Genomic DNA, 19773 nt, shown 5'->3' with positions numbered 1-19773 from the left:
ACTGAACTGTCCATCCACTGCTCTCCAGCATGTCTGAACGCATTATGAGATGCTTCTTTAATAATTCACCCAGAGCCTGTTCTTCTCCCTGTTGTCCGACGGCCTGTCAGTCATCTGTCCTAGCTCAAGGCCACTGTGTCCTCTCATGCCCCCCTGAGTGGTTCCTTCTCAATTGTAATCCTCAGGCCGTGGGGAGCTCCAGAGCAACTTGCTGATCGTAGGTAAATAGGCTCAAAAAAGAACATAGTTCCCCTGTTGCTTCAAGTGACAAGTCAGTGCTGAGAATGACAGCCTGGCCTTGGCAGGGTTGATGGAATGTGAAAAGTTGAAAGAAAAGAAGGAAAAGGCAGTATATAGAAAAAAAGAAAGAAACAAAGATTGAAAGAAGAAAGAAATGTAGAATGAAAAAAGAATGATAGAAAGGTAGAGAGATTGAATAAATGAAAGGTCAAAGTAAGTAAAACACGCCTAAAGAAAGAAATGTCAAAACAAAAAAGAAAGGCCAAAAGAAAGAAAGAAGTTCTTTTGAATGAAAAGAGAGAAAGAAAGAAAGATCTGAAGTGAGAAGTTTGAAATAAAGAATGAAAGAGAGAAAGTACTTTTGATATGGATAAAGAAAAAAGTAGTAGTAGAAGAAGAAGAAGAAGAAAAGGTAGTTAAATAAAATTAAAGAAAGAAAAATTAAGAAAGGAAAAAAACAAAAAAGAAAAAGAAAAGAAAAGAAAAAATACTAGTCAAAAGAAAGAAGGTAGAAAGAAAGACAGAAAAAGAAAAAGTAGTATAGAAAGAAGGTAAATTCAAAATTAAAAGAAAGAAACAAAAAATGAAAAACATTGAAAGTAAGAAAAAGGAAAGAAAATGTCAAAAGGAAAGAAATAAAGTTAAAGGAATGTAAAAAAGGTTAAAAACAAGAAAGAAGAAATGAAAATAAAACAAAGAAGAAGAAGCAACGAAGAAGAAACGAACAAAAACCATAAAACAAGTTTGAAAGTAAGATGAAGATCAAAGGAAAGAAAGAATTTCAGAAAGAAAGAATGAAAGTAAAAGACAACAAAAGGCAGGAAACAAAGTTGAAAGAAAGAAAACGTAAGAAAAGTTTAAAAAAAGAACAAAAAAGCTAAAAGCTTGGGAGAAAGAAAGGTCAAAAGAAAGACAAAAAGAAGTTAAAAGAAAAAATTGAAAATTTAAAAATACTGATAGAAAAGTAAAAAAATGGAGAAAAACAACAATTCTACAGAAACGAAGAAAGAAAAAGTCGAAAAGAAAGAAGGTAAAAAAGGTAAGAAAAGTTGAAAGAAAGAAAAACTACAAACAAGACAAACAATAAAACAGTCGTAGGTTTGAAGGCAAAAGAAAAGAATCAAAGAACAAAAAGAACAAAAAAGACAAAAAAAGAAATAAATAAAACAAAAGACAGCAATAGACTTCAAAACTGTCTCTGTTATCATGGGATCTTTTACATGCAGCTCTGTTCATCTAAAAGTTTTTACCACATCCTACAAATGATTTGAAACCAATTCGGTTTTAAACACTGGAATCATTTTACCCTCCTCTCTGCAGCTTTTAATAGCTTTCATATTAAAAACACTGATTGCAGACTGCAGGACGGGTCTACAGTTACAGCGGCAATGATAAGAGTATCAGTGGAGCTTTCCAGCAATGAGACTCAGGAGCTGCTTTAATGCTTTTGATAATATCATAATGGCTTAATCAATTGCATTTTGAGATGTTTAGCACCCTCATGCTCTCAAATCCTAATCGAAAAGCCGCGCTCACACACACTCATTAAGCTGCGTGGGAGCAAACCGCTTACGTCTTTAAGCTCGATTTGCACACATTAGGCCTCGCTGATCTATTCCGTCTGTTTGTCTGTTCACCTAACAAGTTTACCGAGAGCAAACACAAACACATAATGCATTGTCTTTGGAGTGTATTTGCAAGTCAAATAATATGCCTTCTGAACCTGCATGTTAAACAGAGGTATTGAGTGAACTGGGTTTGAACGGCTGCATCGTCCGCAGATATGCCGTCTGGCGGACACTATAACCGCCAAACTAAATGCAAGCAAAAAAAAATGGGCAAGCTTTGAGAAGGCCCAAACTGTGCCGGCTAGACGACTATGTCAAAAGATTCCGGTATGCAGTGGTCAGTACCTACCAAGGAAGGACAACCAGTGTACCAGTTACAGGGACATGAACATCTAAAGGCATTGATTGCCAGAGACCACAGGACACCTTCAGAAGCCTTGTAGAGTCCATGCCTTCATGGGTCAGAGCTTGAGCAGGGTTTGGCACCACAAATGAGGCCTACACAATATAAGGCAGGTGGTTTTAATGTTATGGCTGATTCTTGTATTTATGGAACTGGTACAATGTACAGTCTCTGAAAGGTCAGACCATCCAACAGATATGGAGACTGCATGGATCTCCAGTCCAGTCAAGTCATCTCATGCATACCATGTAACCATGTCAAATGCCAGTGGACACCCGTCCGACTCCATTTCAGCTCAAATATCACAAATAACTACTTTTCCAATGGCTGGCCGATGACTTCTGAGACAGATTCCAGCCTCCGGCAGCTGACTCGGGCAGCTAAACTGGGCTTGCACCACCAGGCTGCCCAGAGAAGTGTGTTCAGAACTGACACGAAGGACCTCAGGGCCCTCGACCTGGTCTGATTCGTCGGTGTGTGTGTGTATGGGCGCGAGGCTCAGTGTGTGTTTGTCATGGAGTTGAGAAACAAAGGTTCAGCATGGCTGAATCCTGATATGAGACTGATTTTGATTGACAGCAACCTTTGGCATTTCGCAAGACTGGCTCGTCGTTTTTGGTTAGCTTCAGTCTTGTGTATTCCGCAGTGAAAAAGAGCAGCATGCTGTTTCATCAGTGCATCCCAGTCCAAGCCCTGGAGTAGCTCTGCAGTCAGCTAATCAGCTAGTCAGCTAACTAAGAAGCCCTTCATATGGACGTGACTTAGACTCCCTTTTATCCTGATCAGATTGTATCCTGTATCCTGATTGTATCCTTATCAGATTTTAACCACATGCGTTCATAATTGGAAGTCAAATGCATCTCCAGTCGGGACATCTGGAATATGCAAATTTGCTGGTTGCACGGCAATTATTACTGGTGTATTGGTTGTAATAGGAGGGGTTTGGCTGTCGAATGTATCTTGGAGAGGCAGATGCGTTTACACATGGTAGTGAGCTGAGCTGGAAATCAGCAGTGTAAACACTCCTCCAGTTTGGTTTAGCAGTTTCACAAACGTCACAAACGAAAAAAAAAAAAAATTGTATTGTATTTTATAATCTCCACAAAAAAAAAGAAAGGTCAATAGAGAGAAGAAAAAAAGTTAAAATAAAAAATAAAGATAGAATTTAAACAATTCTGATAGAACGGTTAAAAAAGGAGACAAAAAAACTACAGAAATGTATAAAGAAAAAATTGGAAAGTCTACCGTTACAACAGCAATTATAAGTTTTTCAATTTTGCGGCGCCTCGTGAAATAGGCATGGCAGCAAGTTGGGTCGGAAATCAGTGGTGTAAACACTCCTCCAGTTTGGTTTAGCAGTTTTACAAACCTCTGACGCCAAAACTACTAAAAAACCCCAGAAGAAAAAATAATTGTGTTGTATTTTGTAATTCCCACAAAAAAGAGCTAATTTTTGAAATCACAAAAGTCAGCAGTTCAGACTACGCCATAGGTCATATGCTATTGGTCGCAGACACCAATTTGTTTGTCAAAGTTCCCCAAAGCCAAACTTGACCTGAAAGTTCATAAGCAAAATTTATTTTCCCGGAAATTCACTTGCTGTCGCCAATCACTCAGAAATGCATGAGATTTTGCTTTTATAGGTCTTTACGGACAAAACCCAGTGGAATTGAGGCTTAACATGTGGCTCAGATGCGTTGTAGACCACCTCCTAAAGTGGCATGGGTGATCAGATTTATGTCTTGGGGGTGTATACACTCTCAGTTTTTATGTGGCCTTATCCTGGCAGTCAAGATGCATGAAGTGACTAGATGTAAACAGTATCTTCAATTTGCAGTACTCCAGGTTTGGGAGCCACAGCAGGCCTCAAAAGTACAGTGGTCTGCATTTTTCCTCCATTTTCATATTGCTAATTGGGTTGGAGCAGAAAAGAGGGACCTTCTGGGGACCCTGAGGAAAAGCTGGAGAATGACTAGCCTAAAAGCAGCACCTCTATGTTGGTTTGAGAACAACCTAAAGAAAGATTTGTATTCTTGGAGGACCAAAACCAATTTAACTATCCAATGAAGGCTTCTAATGGTCTTTTGGTAAATGTCAAGCCTGTCAAATTCCACAGCAAACATAGGTGAAGTAGTTAGTAGCCATCTTGAAGGTAATATTAAACCTGCATGGACGGTTCTCCACGCTTGCTCATCTTATTTACAAAAATAGCTCTTTAAATATCCATCTAGTGTATGTTTTTGTCTGGGGTTCTCTTATGGCATTGCTTCAAAGATCCATATGAGCATATGAGGTTGGTCTTTTCTGGAACATCCTGGAATTGTTATCAGGTTAAAAAAAGGTTCTTAAAGCACTGGTCTGCACTGGGTTTGCATGGTGGACATTCCTTGCCTTATTTTGAGATATTTCAATGAAACAATTTCCTTTATTTTGAATATTCTCCACAAAGTTCATGACTCTTCAGGCTTGCCTACAATCATTGCCACTGCATTAGACAAATGAACAGCACCTAGGCAGCTCGAAGTTGGAACCCCAATGATGTGTGTGAGCGTAAGGCAGAAGCAGCTTTTGCTGAAACAGTTTATTAATGGCATCTCTCCACAAATTCCAAATCATTAATGATGAGCAAAGGCAGATCTCCAACAGGCAAAATTTACATGAGAAACTCTGTATTAATGTAAAAATATTCAGCACAAAAAAAATGCAGAAACGAAACTACCGGTATAATTAGATATACAGAAAAGGCAGAGAAACAAAAAACACGCCAAACAAATAAAGGCCTTTTCTTGGCAGAAAGCCAGTACACGATTTAGACATATGGCATTGTGAAACTTGACATTTTCGGTGTGATAAATGTCACGATGCTAGCAAAAAAAAATGGTCCAATTGTTCTTGGAGTGATATCACAGAAGAACCAATTTTGATGCCACAAAGAACCATCTTCTTTAAAGTGTGCAGAACCTTTAAAGAACCTGCTAAAGATTGTCTGACCTTTAAACCTCCAAAAGGTTCTTCTAGAACTCTCAAGGAACCAAAAGTGGTTCTTCTACGGCATCTCTCAGAGCACCATTTGTAGCATATTTCTGTACCATACTTCAACACAATTATTTTGAAAAGTAAACTCATTAAACAGGCCTGAACAAAAATGATGGTACCCCTGAAAATAATGTGACCAAAGGGACATGTTAAATCAAGGTGTGTCCACTAATTAGCATCACAGGTGTCTACAATCTTGTAATCAGTGGCCACAGGAGACAAATTGATGACAAATCAAAGAAACAGATAATACGAATGGTATCAAAAGAGCCCCAAAAAACTTCTAAAGAGATTAAAGGTAAACTTCAAGCTTAAGGAACATCGGTGTCAGATTGCACCATCTGTTGTTGTTTGAGCCAAAGTAGACTTCATGGGAGACGACCAAGGAGGACACCATTGTTGAAAACAAATGATAAAAAAGCCAGGCTCTGTTATATTCTGGGGCTGTTTTGCTGCATCTGGCACAAGGTGTCTTGAATCTGTGCAGGGTACAATGAAATCTCAAGACTATCACACTGACACTCTGTAAGTTAGCATTTAATCATGCAGGAAATGTGAAATTTGGTAGGACCCAGATTGGAACAACAGCAGGATGTGGTAAATGCAGTTGACTTCAATTCATTCTCTATAGACAAAACCATAGTATCTCAAGTATCATGTAAGTGAGCAAATTATGACCTGATTTCTAAAAGACATAAAGTTAAAGATGTAACCTTTGCTTTAATATTTTAGTTCAGATTTGTGCACCATCACTTCAGAGTGTGCGGAATCTTCTAGGAGGTCTTTTACATTCAACCAGGGGATTTGCCTTTTTTAGTAATTCTATGAGCAGTTCTCTCAGAGAGTTACAAGCCTTTAGCTGAGAAAGACTTCAACTTGACATCTATTGTCTCCTTTAGCTGTCTCAATTTCTTCAAAAACTGAGTAAACAAACAGCTATATAGTGAACAGCAATTGTATGCTGATATTATGCTAAAATGCTAAAAAATATATACAATGCTGCCTTGAGACCTTTTTTTAATGATATCCATCATATTTATAAATAGAATTGTTGGCATTGTTTAGATATAACTATAAAATTCAAAAAACTATAAAAATCATTTTGAGTTGAACATTATTAGTGTTGGATAGCTATTTATATTAGTGAGGCTTTGGGAAGGGTGATGTAGGCCTATATCATCAACACTAGTGTATTATTCAACTCTTAGTGATACCTAGGGGTGGGCAAGTGTAGAAATAGTGCCCAAAATCAGATGCCGGTTAGCATGTGTACTGGTTAACCATTTAGGGAAATAAATGTGTGGTTCAGTGTTGTACATGCTTCTCATAGTTACAGTATGTTCAGTTTAGCTCTCAGTGGTTTGCAAGGTTCACACGTACAAATTGCCTCTTCTGTGTTTTCATTATCTAGTATGCCAGGAAACAAATTAAATCAAGGGTGTGAATTAGTGAATTACTGTATGCAGCAGTACAGCAACGTTCAGATCAGATCTTGGGCGGATGAATAATTTATCAATCCACCTCCCCTGAAACTGCTCAGGGTCATGATGTTTTTCCTTTTTTTCCCCTACATGAATATAAATCTGCTTTTACAGGCCTGGCAATTCTCAGAATCACCCACACATGTGATCACACATATGTCCTGGCTCTTACTCCAAGCTTGCATGATTCAGACATAGCGTAAGTCAAAGGGGGTTGGGCTAGTCAGTTTGTAGCTTCAGGCGAGCTTAGGGAGGCAGTGTATAGTCTCGGAGGGCTTCGTTTGCTTTCATATTCGTCTGCAAATCAAGAGAACCCAAAACACAATATCTGCTTTTGACTCCAGCATCTAAACGTCCCCTCGCTTTATCCTTATCCTCTGCATCTAAAGCTCGTTGTATTTTCTCCTTCGATTGCTTTTTTTCTTCAAGCTAGCTTGTCATGGCTTTCTTCCACTCGTGTCTCGTCTATCTTCAGAGATCTCTCCCTCCACCTCCCCCCTCGTCCTTGTGCTTTCCTGTTTCTTGTAATTACTGAACCACAGGTAATCTCTTTTCTTAGGTCCTGCTGGTTTGTTTCAATTACCAACCTGCAGGACTGACGTCTTGAATCCCTTAGAGCTTTGGATGCCTTCATGGCGGTTCTCCATAGTTAGAGGGAAGAAAAGGACTTCAACGCAATCTACCAGATGTCATACTTGGCTCCATGTCCTTTGACAAAATGTCCTGTTTGGGGAATTTATTCATGGTTGGGGAAAACAGAATGAAATCCATACTATTCATATCAATTTCCACAAACTGACAACCTAACCAAGCGTGAGTGAAAGTGTCAATGTGCAAAAGATTCACCTTCAACTAGCAGAATAATAAGTTAGAAGAACAGTGCATTAATTACAGTACATTAACTGCATTAAAATTATGTAACTTGATTATGATGTTCAGAGATTCCTCAAAGGATGCCCTTGTGTAACTGACTTTCACTTAGTTATTTAGGTGTTTAGGAATTCTGACGAACGTAGTCTGTAGCCCAGTTTGAGATGCTTTTGGCATCTGTTAAAGAGTGGGATCTACACATCTACATATTAGACAGCAATTGACCAGTTAATGTTAATGTGTTGGAAGCAGGAAAAATAAGGATAAGGATCTGAAACAACTGGATAAGAACTAAATTGTGATGGCTAGACGAGTCTGACTGGGTCAGAACATCTCCAAAACATCAGGTTTAAGTCTTGTGGGATGTTCCTGGTATGCAGTGGTCAGTACCTAGCAAGGAAGTCCCCTAAGGAAGGAAAACCAGTGAACTGGTGACAGAGTCAAGGGTACCCAGGGCTCATTGATGTGTGTCATCAAACTGTGTTGGCGAGACGACTGGGTCAGAACATCTCCAAAACATCAGGCAGGTCTTGTGGGGTGTTCCCGGATTGCAGTGGCCAGTAGCTATCAAGCAAGTGCTCCACAGAAGGATAGCCAAAAAAACGGCAATGGGATCATGGGCGCCCAAGGCTTACTAATGTGTTTGGGGAGTAAAGGCTTGCCCGTTTGTTCCGATCCCACAGAAAAGCTACTGTATGGCAAAATGTGGCACATAAGGGCGAGCCAGGTGATATGTGTATGGGAATAAGCAGAGGGGAAAAAGCTGCTAGGACACAACCATCTGATCAGCTTGGTTGGTGCTATGCCAAGAATAAAGATGGGTGGAGTGAGTTCATGTTACTTTCAAACATCAAACAGGGGCCAAAGTATTGTATTTAGGTAGCAATACCATGTGTCTTCTGTTACTACCAGAGGTTAAATTGGGCTGGAGAGCACTGGAGCAGAGCTCCAGCAGCCTCGGTTCATTAGATACTGAGCTACTCGAGCTCTGATACTGGAACTTGAAAGAAATGTAAATTTAGTCCGGTGACAGTTTGTTGAACCTTCACCGGTTCGACAAACCGGTGATGGATAAGAACTTAACAGATGTAAAGCCAGGCGTCGCCACTTTTTGAACTTACGCCAATGCTGCATCACCGGGCAGCCAGCACACTTGTAGGAAAAAGCTGTTTTACCAGCTAACAGACACCTGTGCTGACCAACATCCCTTTAAGAGTGATGAGAAGAGAGAGCGCCATCTACCTGCTTGGAAAGAGCATGGCCAATTGTGCTGTTTCTGACTCTGGCTGCTGATGGCAAAGCAGTGTAGCTCGGAATTTATATTTGTGACCCCCGGATGAAAGTGATACCATTAGTCCGCTAAGCCACTCGCAACCACCTTCCAGTGCAGTCTTAATTAAACCAGTTTAACCATTTCATATGATAAGCCGTGCTAATAGATGACCCCAGAGGGACAGTTACACATTATAGGGCTCCCCAACCCAGTTTCCCATATGTCACTAGCAAATAATGGAAGCTAATACCTTATCAATTAGCATTCACATGCACACATACACTTGCCAAATGATGTACATTTGATAACAGACCAACTAGACTTCTGTGGGTTCTCACACTAAATGACACACACTTTTACTACAAGCAAAAGACAAGATACGACATTCAGGCTGCCACTGTTGTTTTTTAGCCTTAGCTTTACCATTTCTCTGTGCTTTAGCTAACAGTGAGTTGGATAGTGTCAGATATGACACAATCGAGTCAGTTTGAAATGGCCTACTCAGGCTAGTGTGTGAGAATGTACAGTAGACTGCAGACTGTACTTTGCACAATGCTAATTAGTTGGATATTAGCCTGTGTTGCTTGTTAGCTACATTAGCCTTGCAAATTCTTCGGCTTTGCAGACTTTTTAGCGAGTCGTTACTTTTAAGCTGGACGAGAGAACCTCTGCTTGACTTAATACTGTTCAATTAAGGTCTGTGGTGGCCAGTCGGGTCCTGCACACCCCTCTCGTCTCATCTGACCTGAGGCGTTGACGTGCAGAGACTGCAAAACTTGTGGTCAGCATGTGCTGGGAACCGTAGCGTCATAGGACCTGCTGTCCTGAAATGTTAAGGAGAAGTGGAGCTGGGAGGAATCCTACAAAACATCATGTCCTTTACAGTGACCTTTACTGTCTCACTGCCCTCTCTCTTTCTCTCTCTCTCTCTCGCTCTCTCTCTCTCTCTCTCTGACTGTGGCACCAGTGTCTGTGGTTTCTCCTTGTCCTACAGTGCTTTTTTTGCCTGATTCTCATATTTGGCCCCACACATCTAGTCTATATCCCTTTGCCTTTTCTTTCTATCATGGCTAGTGTGTGTTTGGCAAGATAAGATTTCAAGATATAAGACCCAATCTCCCCTTGTCTGGCCTTACATCGGAGCAGGGGACACTCTCAGGGAGGCGTGTGTACACCTTGCTGTTCAATCAGATATCCGTGCAAGACATTTGAAAGCACCTAGCAACACATTATCTTTATCAATAGCATGGAGGAGCTTTTCTCATTCACTGTCAAAAATAGGGAAAAATAGCTGGAGAATATGTTTACTTCTAAAACTCTGCGTCTCCCCACTGTATGCCCTGCCTTCCATAATTGTGGCAAGTTTCCTCATTAGAGTCACCATGACTAACTTGTCTGCATCTGCTGACACTGTACAGTACACAGCATTGCAAAAGCTATATAGCATGAACACACATGACTATAATCCTTAATTAATTTTTAGAGGCCTGTTCAGTGTTGTTTAGGAGTTCTTGAAGGATTTGTGGACCATGTGAAGTGCTGACGCTAATTTAACACACCCGATGCAGGTAATGAAGGCCTTTCATGAGAATCTAATTATGTTGGATCTGAAATATCCAAGGTAGAAGATCTCGAGGACCAGGGTTGGTGGAAAGGTTAAATGCTCTGAGGTAGGCATGCCCAAGCATGGTCCTTGTGATCTACTACCCATCATATTTAGGTCTTACACAAATGTAACACACCTGATCTAGGTGATGAAGGCTTTCAGGGGGACCTGAATTTGTTGGACCTGCCAGGTGTTAGATCTTCAGGACCAGGGTTGGTTGGTTAGGTAAAATGCTCTGATGCTGACATGCCCCATCATATTTAGCTCTTATACAAAAGTAACTTTTAGGAGCATCTGAATATGTTGGATATGTATTATGCAAAAGTTTCTCCAGGACAAGGGTTGGAGGATACCCAGTCCCGGCTACTAGTGATCTAGGATCTAAGGCAGTGGCCTCCTACCATGCTTCTGGAAAGCTCTCTGCCTCCAGATTTTGGATCCTACCCTATTATACCTCACTTGGTCCACCTAATTTCTGCCTTCAGGAGCTATGTCCTCGATTGGCTGAATGGGGGTGTGTAAGATTTGGCTCAGAGTTGAATCCTGCTGAAAGGTTGCTCTTTAGGAGGCTGGTTGGAGACCACTGATCACAGGTATCCATGTACTGCCTTTTAAAAGAGTGCTGTGGTTGGTGGATTAGGTGCAACTAGAGCTCAATTATCCATTGTATGAAATGATCAGTTTAATGCAATTTACAGAGCTTTTAATTTCCGATGAGTTCAGCAAGTGGAACGACTTCATATTTTGGCTCAGCATCATTGGCATGAGCCGCAAGTGTGTTCATTTACATTTCTTTAATTATCTGAGCAGCTGGAGTGCGAGGCCTGTCGTTTAGGCGAGGACGGAGCATTGTATGCTTGAAAATGAAATCCTCAGAGTTGTCACTGGATTCTGGTCACATTCAGAAAATCTGGAAAATGACAGTGTCCTCTGTGTCGCTGTCACAGCAGACTGTGTGCGGAATACAATATAATAGAAAAGAGAGTGGCTTACTTTTGACTGGATTTGGCCAGGAGCTCAGGCAAGGAAGAGAAAGAGAGAGAATTAGCATAGTAGATGTGCTACTTTTCACCAGCAGATGAAATGCCTTTTCACTGTGAATCTAACGGCATCAAGGCCTTCCTCATCTCGCAGATAAAGTAAGGCACTCTCAGGTCCGTCCACCTCATGATTTCTCATCGCAAATGTTCTTTTCTAATGCAAAGTTACATCTGGCAGTCATTTTATCGAAATTGCACCTTACTTGCTTGAGAATTTTTCAATCTATGCTTTTCATCCTTAGTGTCCTTGTGTGTGTCTTATGTAAGTACACTTGCCGGCTTTTGCCAAAGCTTCTTGTACATTAGAGAAAGGCTTTTACTATGGAGAGATCCTTGGGTCATCTTGCAGTCACGGCTCTTTTGAGGTCTATCCACAGATGTTTGATGATGTTTAGGTCAAAAGACTGTGAGGCCCACGGCAAAACCTTCAGTTTGTGCCTCTTGAAGTAGTCCATTGAGGATTTTGAGGTGTGTTTAGGGTCATCATCCTGCTGAAGGAGCCATCTTCAGATTTTTCCAAATCGATCAATCATCCTTTATTCAAACTCAGGGTACATTGAGGTGGCCTTTGTTTAAAATCTAATTAAATAAAAAAATAAAAGTTTATAGATGTGAGATGTTTGCTTCCAGAATTTCTTCTTGTGTTTAATCAAATCCTTCATTCTTCCCTCTACCAGTGAAATGTTCCCCTATGTCACTGGATGCAGCACAAGCCCAAAGCTTGATCAACCCACCCCATGCTTAACAGTTAGAGAGGTATTTTTTTCATGAATGACTAGGGTTAGAGTATGTTCATAAAATGTAGTGTGTTATACTGTGGCATTACCTTTGTATAAAGAGTCTCCATTTCAAAGCAGACCAGAAAACCAAGACAACTTTGACCCATTGCTGCCTTTACAAAGGTGAGATGGTGAGTGGTGTATAAAGGCCATCCAAATCTGACCCCCTGTAATAAATGCCCTGCTTCATCCTGCCCATTTTAAACAGTTTATGGGTTGGTAGGAGCTCCAGATTCCATAATATGTCCCCTTTAAGCTAAGATTAGCGTCCGTGGTAAGAAGCCGAGCCATTTATTTTATCAGAAGGACAAACACCTCATTAAACCCATTCATCACAGGAAATGACCGGCACAGAAGTGCAAGCTTTCTCACTTTCCATATGTTGCTCTCTGAGGTAGTCAATGTGAGAACGTGTCAGATGTGCTTTGGCATCGCAATGCCTTCCAACTGCTCATGAGTGGCTTTTCATTTCGCCAAACCGAGATGGAACATGAGATATTACAGCCTTCCTGCCACCCCCAGCCTTATACCTATAGATTTACAAAGGGCTAACAAACACTCAACAAGAATACTGACTGTGATTGCTCTGAAAGAGAGCGAGAGGAAGGAGGGGAGGGAGAAAAGGCATCACATGGGAGAAGAAGAAGAAGAAGAACAATCTCACTGCCTGGTCCTCTTTGATGGAAAAGCACAGATAAGAGAGGCTGCCAGCTGACAGTAGAAGCAATTGAACTCCTCTTTGGTAATATAGATAAATTCCCTGGGATGTCGTTGTTCAGCAGATGAATAGTTTTGTCTCCATTTCAACAGAGAACCCTCATGGCAGACAGTTGGTGGGGGAGTGTAAACGAAACGTGATGCATCTCTGCACCTAGCTGGTGGCTAAGGCCGTTAAGGTTGAGTGCTTTCCTCAAGGACAAAAGAGAGAGCAGCAAAAGCACTGGCTCGCTCCCTGTGCTGATTTCATTTGAGATATCACCCAATACATAAAAACTGAATGTGAAGGGTGAGGTAAAGTATAAGCTAGCTGATATCTGTTCAAATTAGCAAGCTTTAGCAAGCTAACCAGTAGCAGCCTGTTCCAAACTGGTGGTGATATGTAGATGCTAGATTAGACAGGCTAAATAATTCTGCTCAGAGCATTTACTCAATCCTCCAGTAGACTTTCAAGCTCAACCATATAGATGAAGAAAAAGCTTTTGGGCAAATGAGACTAAGATCTTTGTGGAAATAAAAGCATTCAACCCCAAGAACACTGTACCAACTATTAAGCATGGTGGTGGTAGGAGCATCATGCTCTCTGGCCGTATGCTGCCAGTGGAACTTGTACATTCCTCAAAGTGGATGGAACAATAAAGATGGAGGACTATCTCAGAATTCTTCCACACAACTTCAGCCCATCAGCTAGATTTTTGACACTTGAACACAAATGGGTGTTCCAACAGGCTTGCGGGTTGCAGTTATTACATTTGCTGTGGTCTTGCCCTGATCTGGAGGGATATTGGAAGGCTGTTTGGGGGTCTAGGTCACCAAAGTGGATATACCTCACTTGCCAAGACTTAACTTACTAGGAGATATGTCTGTGTTACCAGAAAGAATGGTGGGTGAAACTTTTATTATATACTTTTAAAGCTTTTATTAAGATAGCACTCCTTGCCGCTACAAATGCATTACTATTAGAAATCATCTAAACCCCCCATGTTTTATGTTGATAAAAGAAGTGTCTTTCTATGTCCCCCCAGAAAAGATATTTAATTAAAAAAAAACTGTTTGAGAAACACTAAGGGGGAATTTCTTGTCTACCTCAAATCCAGGACTGTATAAGTAATACTATTATTATTATTATTATTATTATTATTATTATTATTATTATTATTATTTTACTATTACAATCTTTGGGAGGCTTCAATGTATCTGTTGTACCTGCTCTGTGAACTCTCACTTTTGACACTACATGCGTGGATGGGAGTAGGAATGTTGTAGGGCAGTGGATTTGTATGAATGCGTTTGTGTTGTAGAAAAGTGGTAAGTGGTAGAAGTGGTAAAATAGTGTTGCACGTGAAAAGATGGAAAGCAAATTTACTGGTGGTGTTTACACAACTTGTAAAGGATAGGATATATTTATTCTAGGACTTAGAAAGCAAGCTCAATACTCGGCTATCCAGGCCACTCACTTAAGTTTTGAGTTTCAGCTTCTCCTCTGTGACAGAAGAAGATGGACCTTTTGCATCTATTGCCTGTCTCGTGGTTTAGCGCCAGTTTCCACCAGCTGGCTGTGCAATAAAGCACAAAACTCGTTCCTCGGGCCTGTACATTTAAACCCATATCCACATGGATAAATTGTGACCCTTGCTGAAGCCAAAGGCGAAAAGAGTAACTAAAGTGGAAAATCCTCAAATTTAGTAGCATAAACACCTGCCACCCAAGAACTGTTCCTTGGCATAATTGTTTGTGAGTAACAAGCACCTGTAGACAGGTGGAAGGCCTTATTTTTAGAGACTGTGTGAGTGTACATGTGGACAGGGGAAGTAAAAGTCTGAAACCCTACAGTCTGCACCTGCCCCACCGTCTGTCTCCCCTCATGCTGTGACATCACAGGTCATCCATATTGTTCCCCCTTTCCTGCCATGCATTTATTCATGCAATATGATCACAGTCATTTTAGGAAGTCTCCAGATGACCTGTTGAATCGTCTACAGGCTACGTGGCTATGTATTATAAATATCCTATACATAGGCACCTGAACAGTGGAGCAACATATGGGCCTTTAGCCTCATGAATGAATGCAGAAAGAGATTCATAGAAAGCTTTAAAGCAGAATAAATTATTAATTTATTAAATCTCATCATCCATGAGTCTTAAAGTATGGCAGGTCAAGCAGAATTATTTTAAAAAGTAAACTCATTAAACAGGCCTGGACAAACATGATGGTACCCTTGAAAATAATGTGACCAAAGGGACATGTAAAATCAAGATGTGTTCACTAATTAGCATCACAGGTGTCTACAATCTTGTAATCAGTCAGTGGGCCTATATATAGGGCTACAGGTAGTCACTGTGCTGTTTGGTGACATGGTGTGTACCACACTCAACATGGACCAGAGGAAGTGAAGGAAGATTAGAAAGAAAATTATAGACAAACATGTTAAAGGTAACAGTTATAAGACCATCTCCAAGCAGCTTGATGTTCTTGTGACTACAGTTGCACGTATTACTCAGAAATGTAAGATTCATGGGACTGTAGCCAACCTCCTTGATGAAAATTGATAACAAATCAAAGAGACGTATAAAATGAATGGAAACAAAAAGCCCAGAAAAACTTCTAAAGAGATTAAAGATGAACTTCAAGCTCAAGGAACATCAGTGTCAGATTGCACCATCCATCATTGTTTGAGCCAAAGTGGACTTCATGGGAGATGGCCAAGGAGGACACCATTGTTAAAAGCGAATCATAAAAAAGTCAGACTAGAATTTGCCAAACTACATGTTGACAAGCCTCAAAGCTTCAGGGAGAATGCCCTATGGACAGATGAGCCAAGGAACATCAGCTCTATGTTCACAGATGGAAAAATGAAGCATATCAAGAAAAGAACACTGTCCCTACTGTGAAATATGACGGAGGCTCTGTTATGTTCTGGGGCTGCTTTGCTGCATCTGGCACAGGGTGTCTTGAATAATTTTCCATTAATATGAAGAACCTCTTAGGTGTCCATGTTTGTAGATCTATAGAGATCTACAAACATCTGCAGCTTGTATAGAACGTATAGAACGTACATATGGGGTAGTGGCTTTTGAGTAAGAAAGCAAAACAGGGAAACATCAAAATCTTTCTGGCTTTATCAAGAAAAGCACAAAGGACATGTGTGTGTGATTTTATGTTAGATCTGAGTTGCTCTCATCTCTTTTTCACTCTAGACATGTTCACAGAGGCTTGAAAGATCTGATCTGCTACTCCGCTGCTGTGCTGGTTGCTCAACTGCATTAGAAGGAGGGGAAAAATAAATCAGAAAGCCAGGCAGCTGTGAAGCAGAGCCACTGGAGTTTGCAGGAGCCATTTAAAGTACAGTCAACCAGACACATGAGGAAAGGAACCCTTCTCCTATAGGAGAACACAGGACAGATGTGGCCCCTTTTAGCTCATGCTCACTCTAAAGGGTTTTTATATGGTGCTGAAAAAAGGTTTTTTGACTTGTAATGATAGTAGAACCATTCTTGGTACTATTTTGAACCATCTACGAAGAGTTTTCCTCAACCTCTTTTCCACTGCAGGGCTGGTTACCATTTCCTTTTCCATTTGCTGTGCTGCGTTGCTAAATCAGGACCAGGAAGTGCAGAGCGTCTCATAAAAAATATGCAATTTTCAAGACAAGCCAGATGAATTCTGTGGTCTGATGAAGTCAAAATTCAAAACAGACCTGAGAGGAAAATGAACTGCATTTCCTGAAAAGAACACCTTGCCAACTGTGAAGCAGGGGGGTGGATCATTCTTTAAGTTGTATTGCCCCCAGTGGCAACAGCGATTTTGCATGGGCAAAGAGATGACTGGATTCCACAAAATACTAGTAAATCCTGGCTTTATTCATGATTCATGATTATTAAACAGTACATTAACCATAGAACAGTATGTAATCATTTCAGTAGGCCAAAACATCCAATCTAAGGAAAGGTACAATTGTGTGGGCCATTGGAATCCTCTTGAACACCCCACCTCCCTCCTCTTACTGTGCCTTTAATAGCAACCCTCTATGTATGCTTACTTGCTTGCTTGCGTACTTTCTAACCCACTTAAGAACCTCATTAACACACTCATTAACCCTGATAGCCATCATTATTGGGAAACCTACCCCTGGCCTGTGTGTGTGTGGCCAATGCCCCTTTTAATGCCAACCGTATATAGTGTGTTCTGAGATTTACAAACTAAGCACAATAGAGAGAAAGAAGACAGCTTCAGCCTTCTTTGTAAAGCCGTGGGTAGCACAGTAAATGCTAGCAATTCCTCTGCAGGCTTTGGAATCAGGTCATATTACATGTGGAATTGCAAAAAGCTATGGACTGTGAAGTGATTTGATGTTATGGAATGTTGCTAATGATATGCTCTCTTTCTGTCTTTCCTTTCTTTCTTGCCCTTCACTGGAGCAGCGGACCACTTGGGCATTGAATTCATGGGTAAGAATAACTCTTTTCTCTGTGACTTATCAGCGAGTCTTGCTAGACGATTCAACATTTGCCAGGAACCCAAAAGCGTTGTTTTTTAGGCACCAACATTTAAAATTAAGACCACAGGCCCTATATTACACCCTGCGCAAGGTGCATCACGATGCTCATTGCTAGCTTACACCCCACCAACAGTCTATTTTCATGCCTTCCATCTGCATCGTTTAAATAGCAGTGCTGCTTGTGAATATATCTACTCCAATGGGCGTGGTGGTCTCCAAAACAGGTGTGTTCAGGTCAATTTCTGGAGTATTGCTGTGTATCTTGGCAACAGAAAACACAGGAGCTCCACTGACTGAAAACAGCCTAGGCAGACGTCAACTGTCAAACATTTGTGTTGGCGGTGAATTGTCAACACAGGCACGTGCAGCCCAATGCTCGTACACCCCCGCTTTACACCAAAGTCAGACCGCACCTGGCTCTTAAAGGGAACAGCGAGTGTCCCGCTGATTGGTTTATTGCACATTACGCCCCAAAAAACACACCCATGATTAATTAAGAGACAAGGCAAACTTTTCCCATTGTTTCAATAGCAAAGACACACTGCCGGCCCTAAATCAAGCTGTTTGGTGCATGGTTGGTGGCTCGCCTAAAGATCACTAAAACGGGGCTGGGCAATTCCAGTCCTGGAGGGGCCGGATTCCTGCATTTTCTAATCTAAGGCACAACTGATTCAACTCGTCTCTTATTTGGCAGGTTTAGTAGGTCTGTTAGAGCAGGGAAGTTGTGTTGGAAACTGTGCTTGACTCCTGACCCCTGTTGCCCACCTCTGCCTTAGAAGAACATTCTCATAATGGAGGGTTCTTGATGATGTCACTGTGGGAAATCTTCATAATGTTTAAACATTCAAAGCAGATCTTCTGAATTTAGAAACAGAACTGGTTCTTCCATGCTGACGTTCAAAGAACCTGAACCGTCAGATCTTCCATCTTAAACACCTTAGAGCCAGTAAGTGGCTCTTCTGTTGGTTCACTCCAGAAAACTCTTTTCTGCACCTTGCTTTTAGGAGTGCCGTTACAGGAGTGAGTAACATTTGGCCACATTTGCATTAAGTACATCAGGGTTGCCTTCATTCCTGCCATCTCTGGAAAACCAGTCCAGTCATCTCCCTCTGTTTGTCATAAACATTCAAAGTTAATGTGTTCCTCTCCATGAGACCCTACTGAATCACGTAAAGCCTTCCTCGCAACTCTACGCTCCACTCTACAAATGTTCCATTCTCTTTGCAATCATCTACAATAATCACGCCGTATCCTTTAATCCGCACTTGTCATGTTATTGGATTCAAATGTACGGATTTCAGAGATGTAGATATCGCTTGGATTGGTGCACTCCTCCAATCATCAGCCTGGTCCCCCCTGCAGAATACTAATGCTCGGCAGTCTCCTTGGAAACCGTCAGAGGAGAGTTCCCGGAGATGCAATGTTGTTGGCCCTGTAACTAACAGCATAGCTCTGTATGAAAACTCCAAGAGAGTGTGTGTAAAGTCCTGGCATGGGGAAATTCGAGTAGCTAGTTGTTTGATACCACTGCCGTTTTTTTTCCCCTAAACTGCCCAAGTTAGCAATATTTGAGCAATGATTGATTGTAGCACAAGGGTCGATGTGCAGAGTGGTTTTATTAGGGCGAAGCCAACTCCCTAGAACAGGCCGAGGTCAACACACTGGCATATCTATAGACATTATCAGAACAAAAAACAGAGCAGGGGCCAACAAACACTCTAGAATACATGCTAGAAACAAGACTCTAAGCTCAGGCAGCTTCCCAAAGACTTGCAAAACAGCAAGTCAAACTGAGTGGTATTAAATGAGAGAAGTAATGAGTCCATGATAGGCTGCAGATGGAGTCCTGGAGGAGCCAGAGCTGGGAGAGTTTGCTGTAATTCCCTCCAAAGAATGAGGCATTGTAACAAAACAGAGACTGTGCTGTAAATAAAACTCTACAGAGCAAAAATGTTAATATAGACAATAACTTTATTAGGTTTTATCATAAGATTGAGGTTAGATTGAGCAATTATGCTTATTTATTATTTAATATTCTCCTCAAGGGGGTGCTATTAGCACTGAAATAGCATTTGGTGCTTTGTATCAGTGATACTGTGTGTCATTGTTGGTTGTTTTTTTGGGGAAATTTTATCTGGGGAAATGTTCCCATTATTCAAATAATTAATCAATTTTATATAATAAAGTTTAAAAACAATTGAACTATATAACTATTAAAATGAGTCACTGCTTGTGCTGCCCCCTCATTCTCCAGCCTTTTC

The 19773-nt window shown here is 40.9% G+C and overlaps 1 protein-coding gene across 1 annotated transcript in view; it reads left to right on the top strand.

The window, feature by feature from the left end:
* nrg3a (neuregulin 3a) overlaps positions 1 to 19773 on the top strand; it is a 432405-nt gene that overhangs the window by 372483 nt on the left and 40149 nt on the right. Inside the window, exon 4 of the mRNA XM_072677356.1 lies at positions 17436 to 17462. Within this exon, the coding sequence (XP_072533457.1) occupies positions 17436 to 17462 (27 nt within the window). The remainder of the gene's footprint in view (positions 1 to 17435; positions 17463 to 19773) is intronic.

Source organism: Salminus brasiliensis, chromosome 4 (genome assembly GCF_030463535.1).
Source record: "Salminus brasiliensis chromosome 4, fSalBra1.hap2, whole genome shotgun sequence".
In the NCBI taxonomy this organism is placed as follows: domain Eukaryota; kingdom Metazoa; phylum Chordata; class Actinopteri; order Characiformes; family Bryconidae; genus Salminus; species Salminus brasiliensis.
The sequence above is the reverse complement of the archived record's forward strand: the minus strand, read 5'-3'. Positions and strand labels throughout refer to the sequence as shown.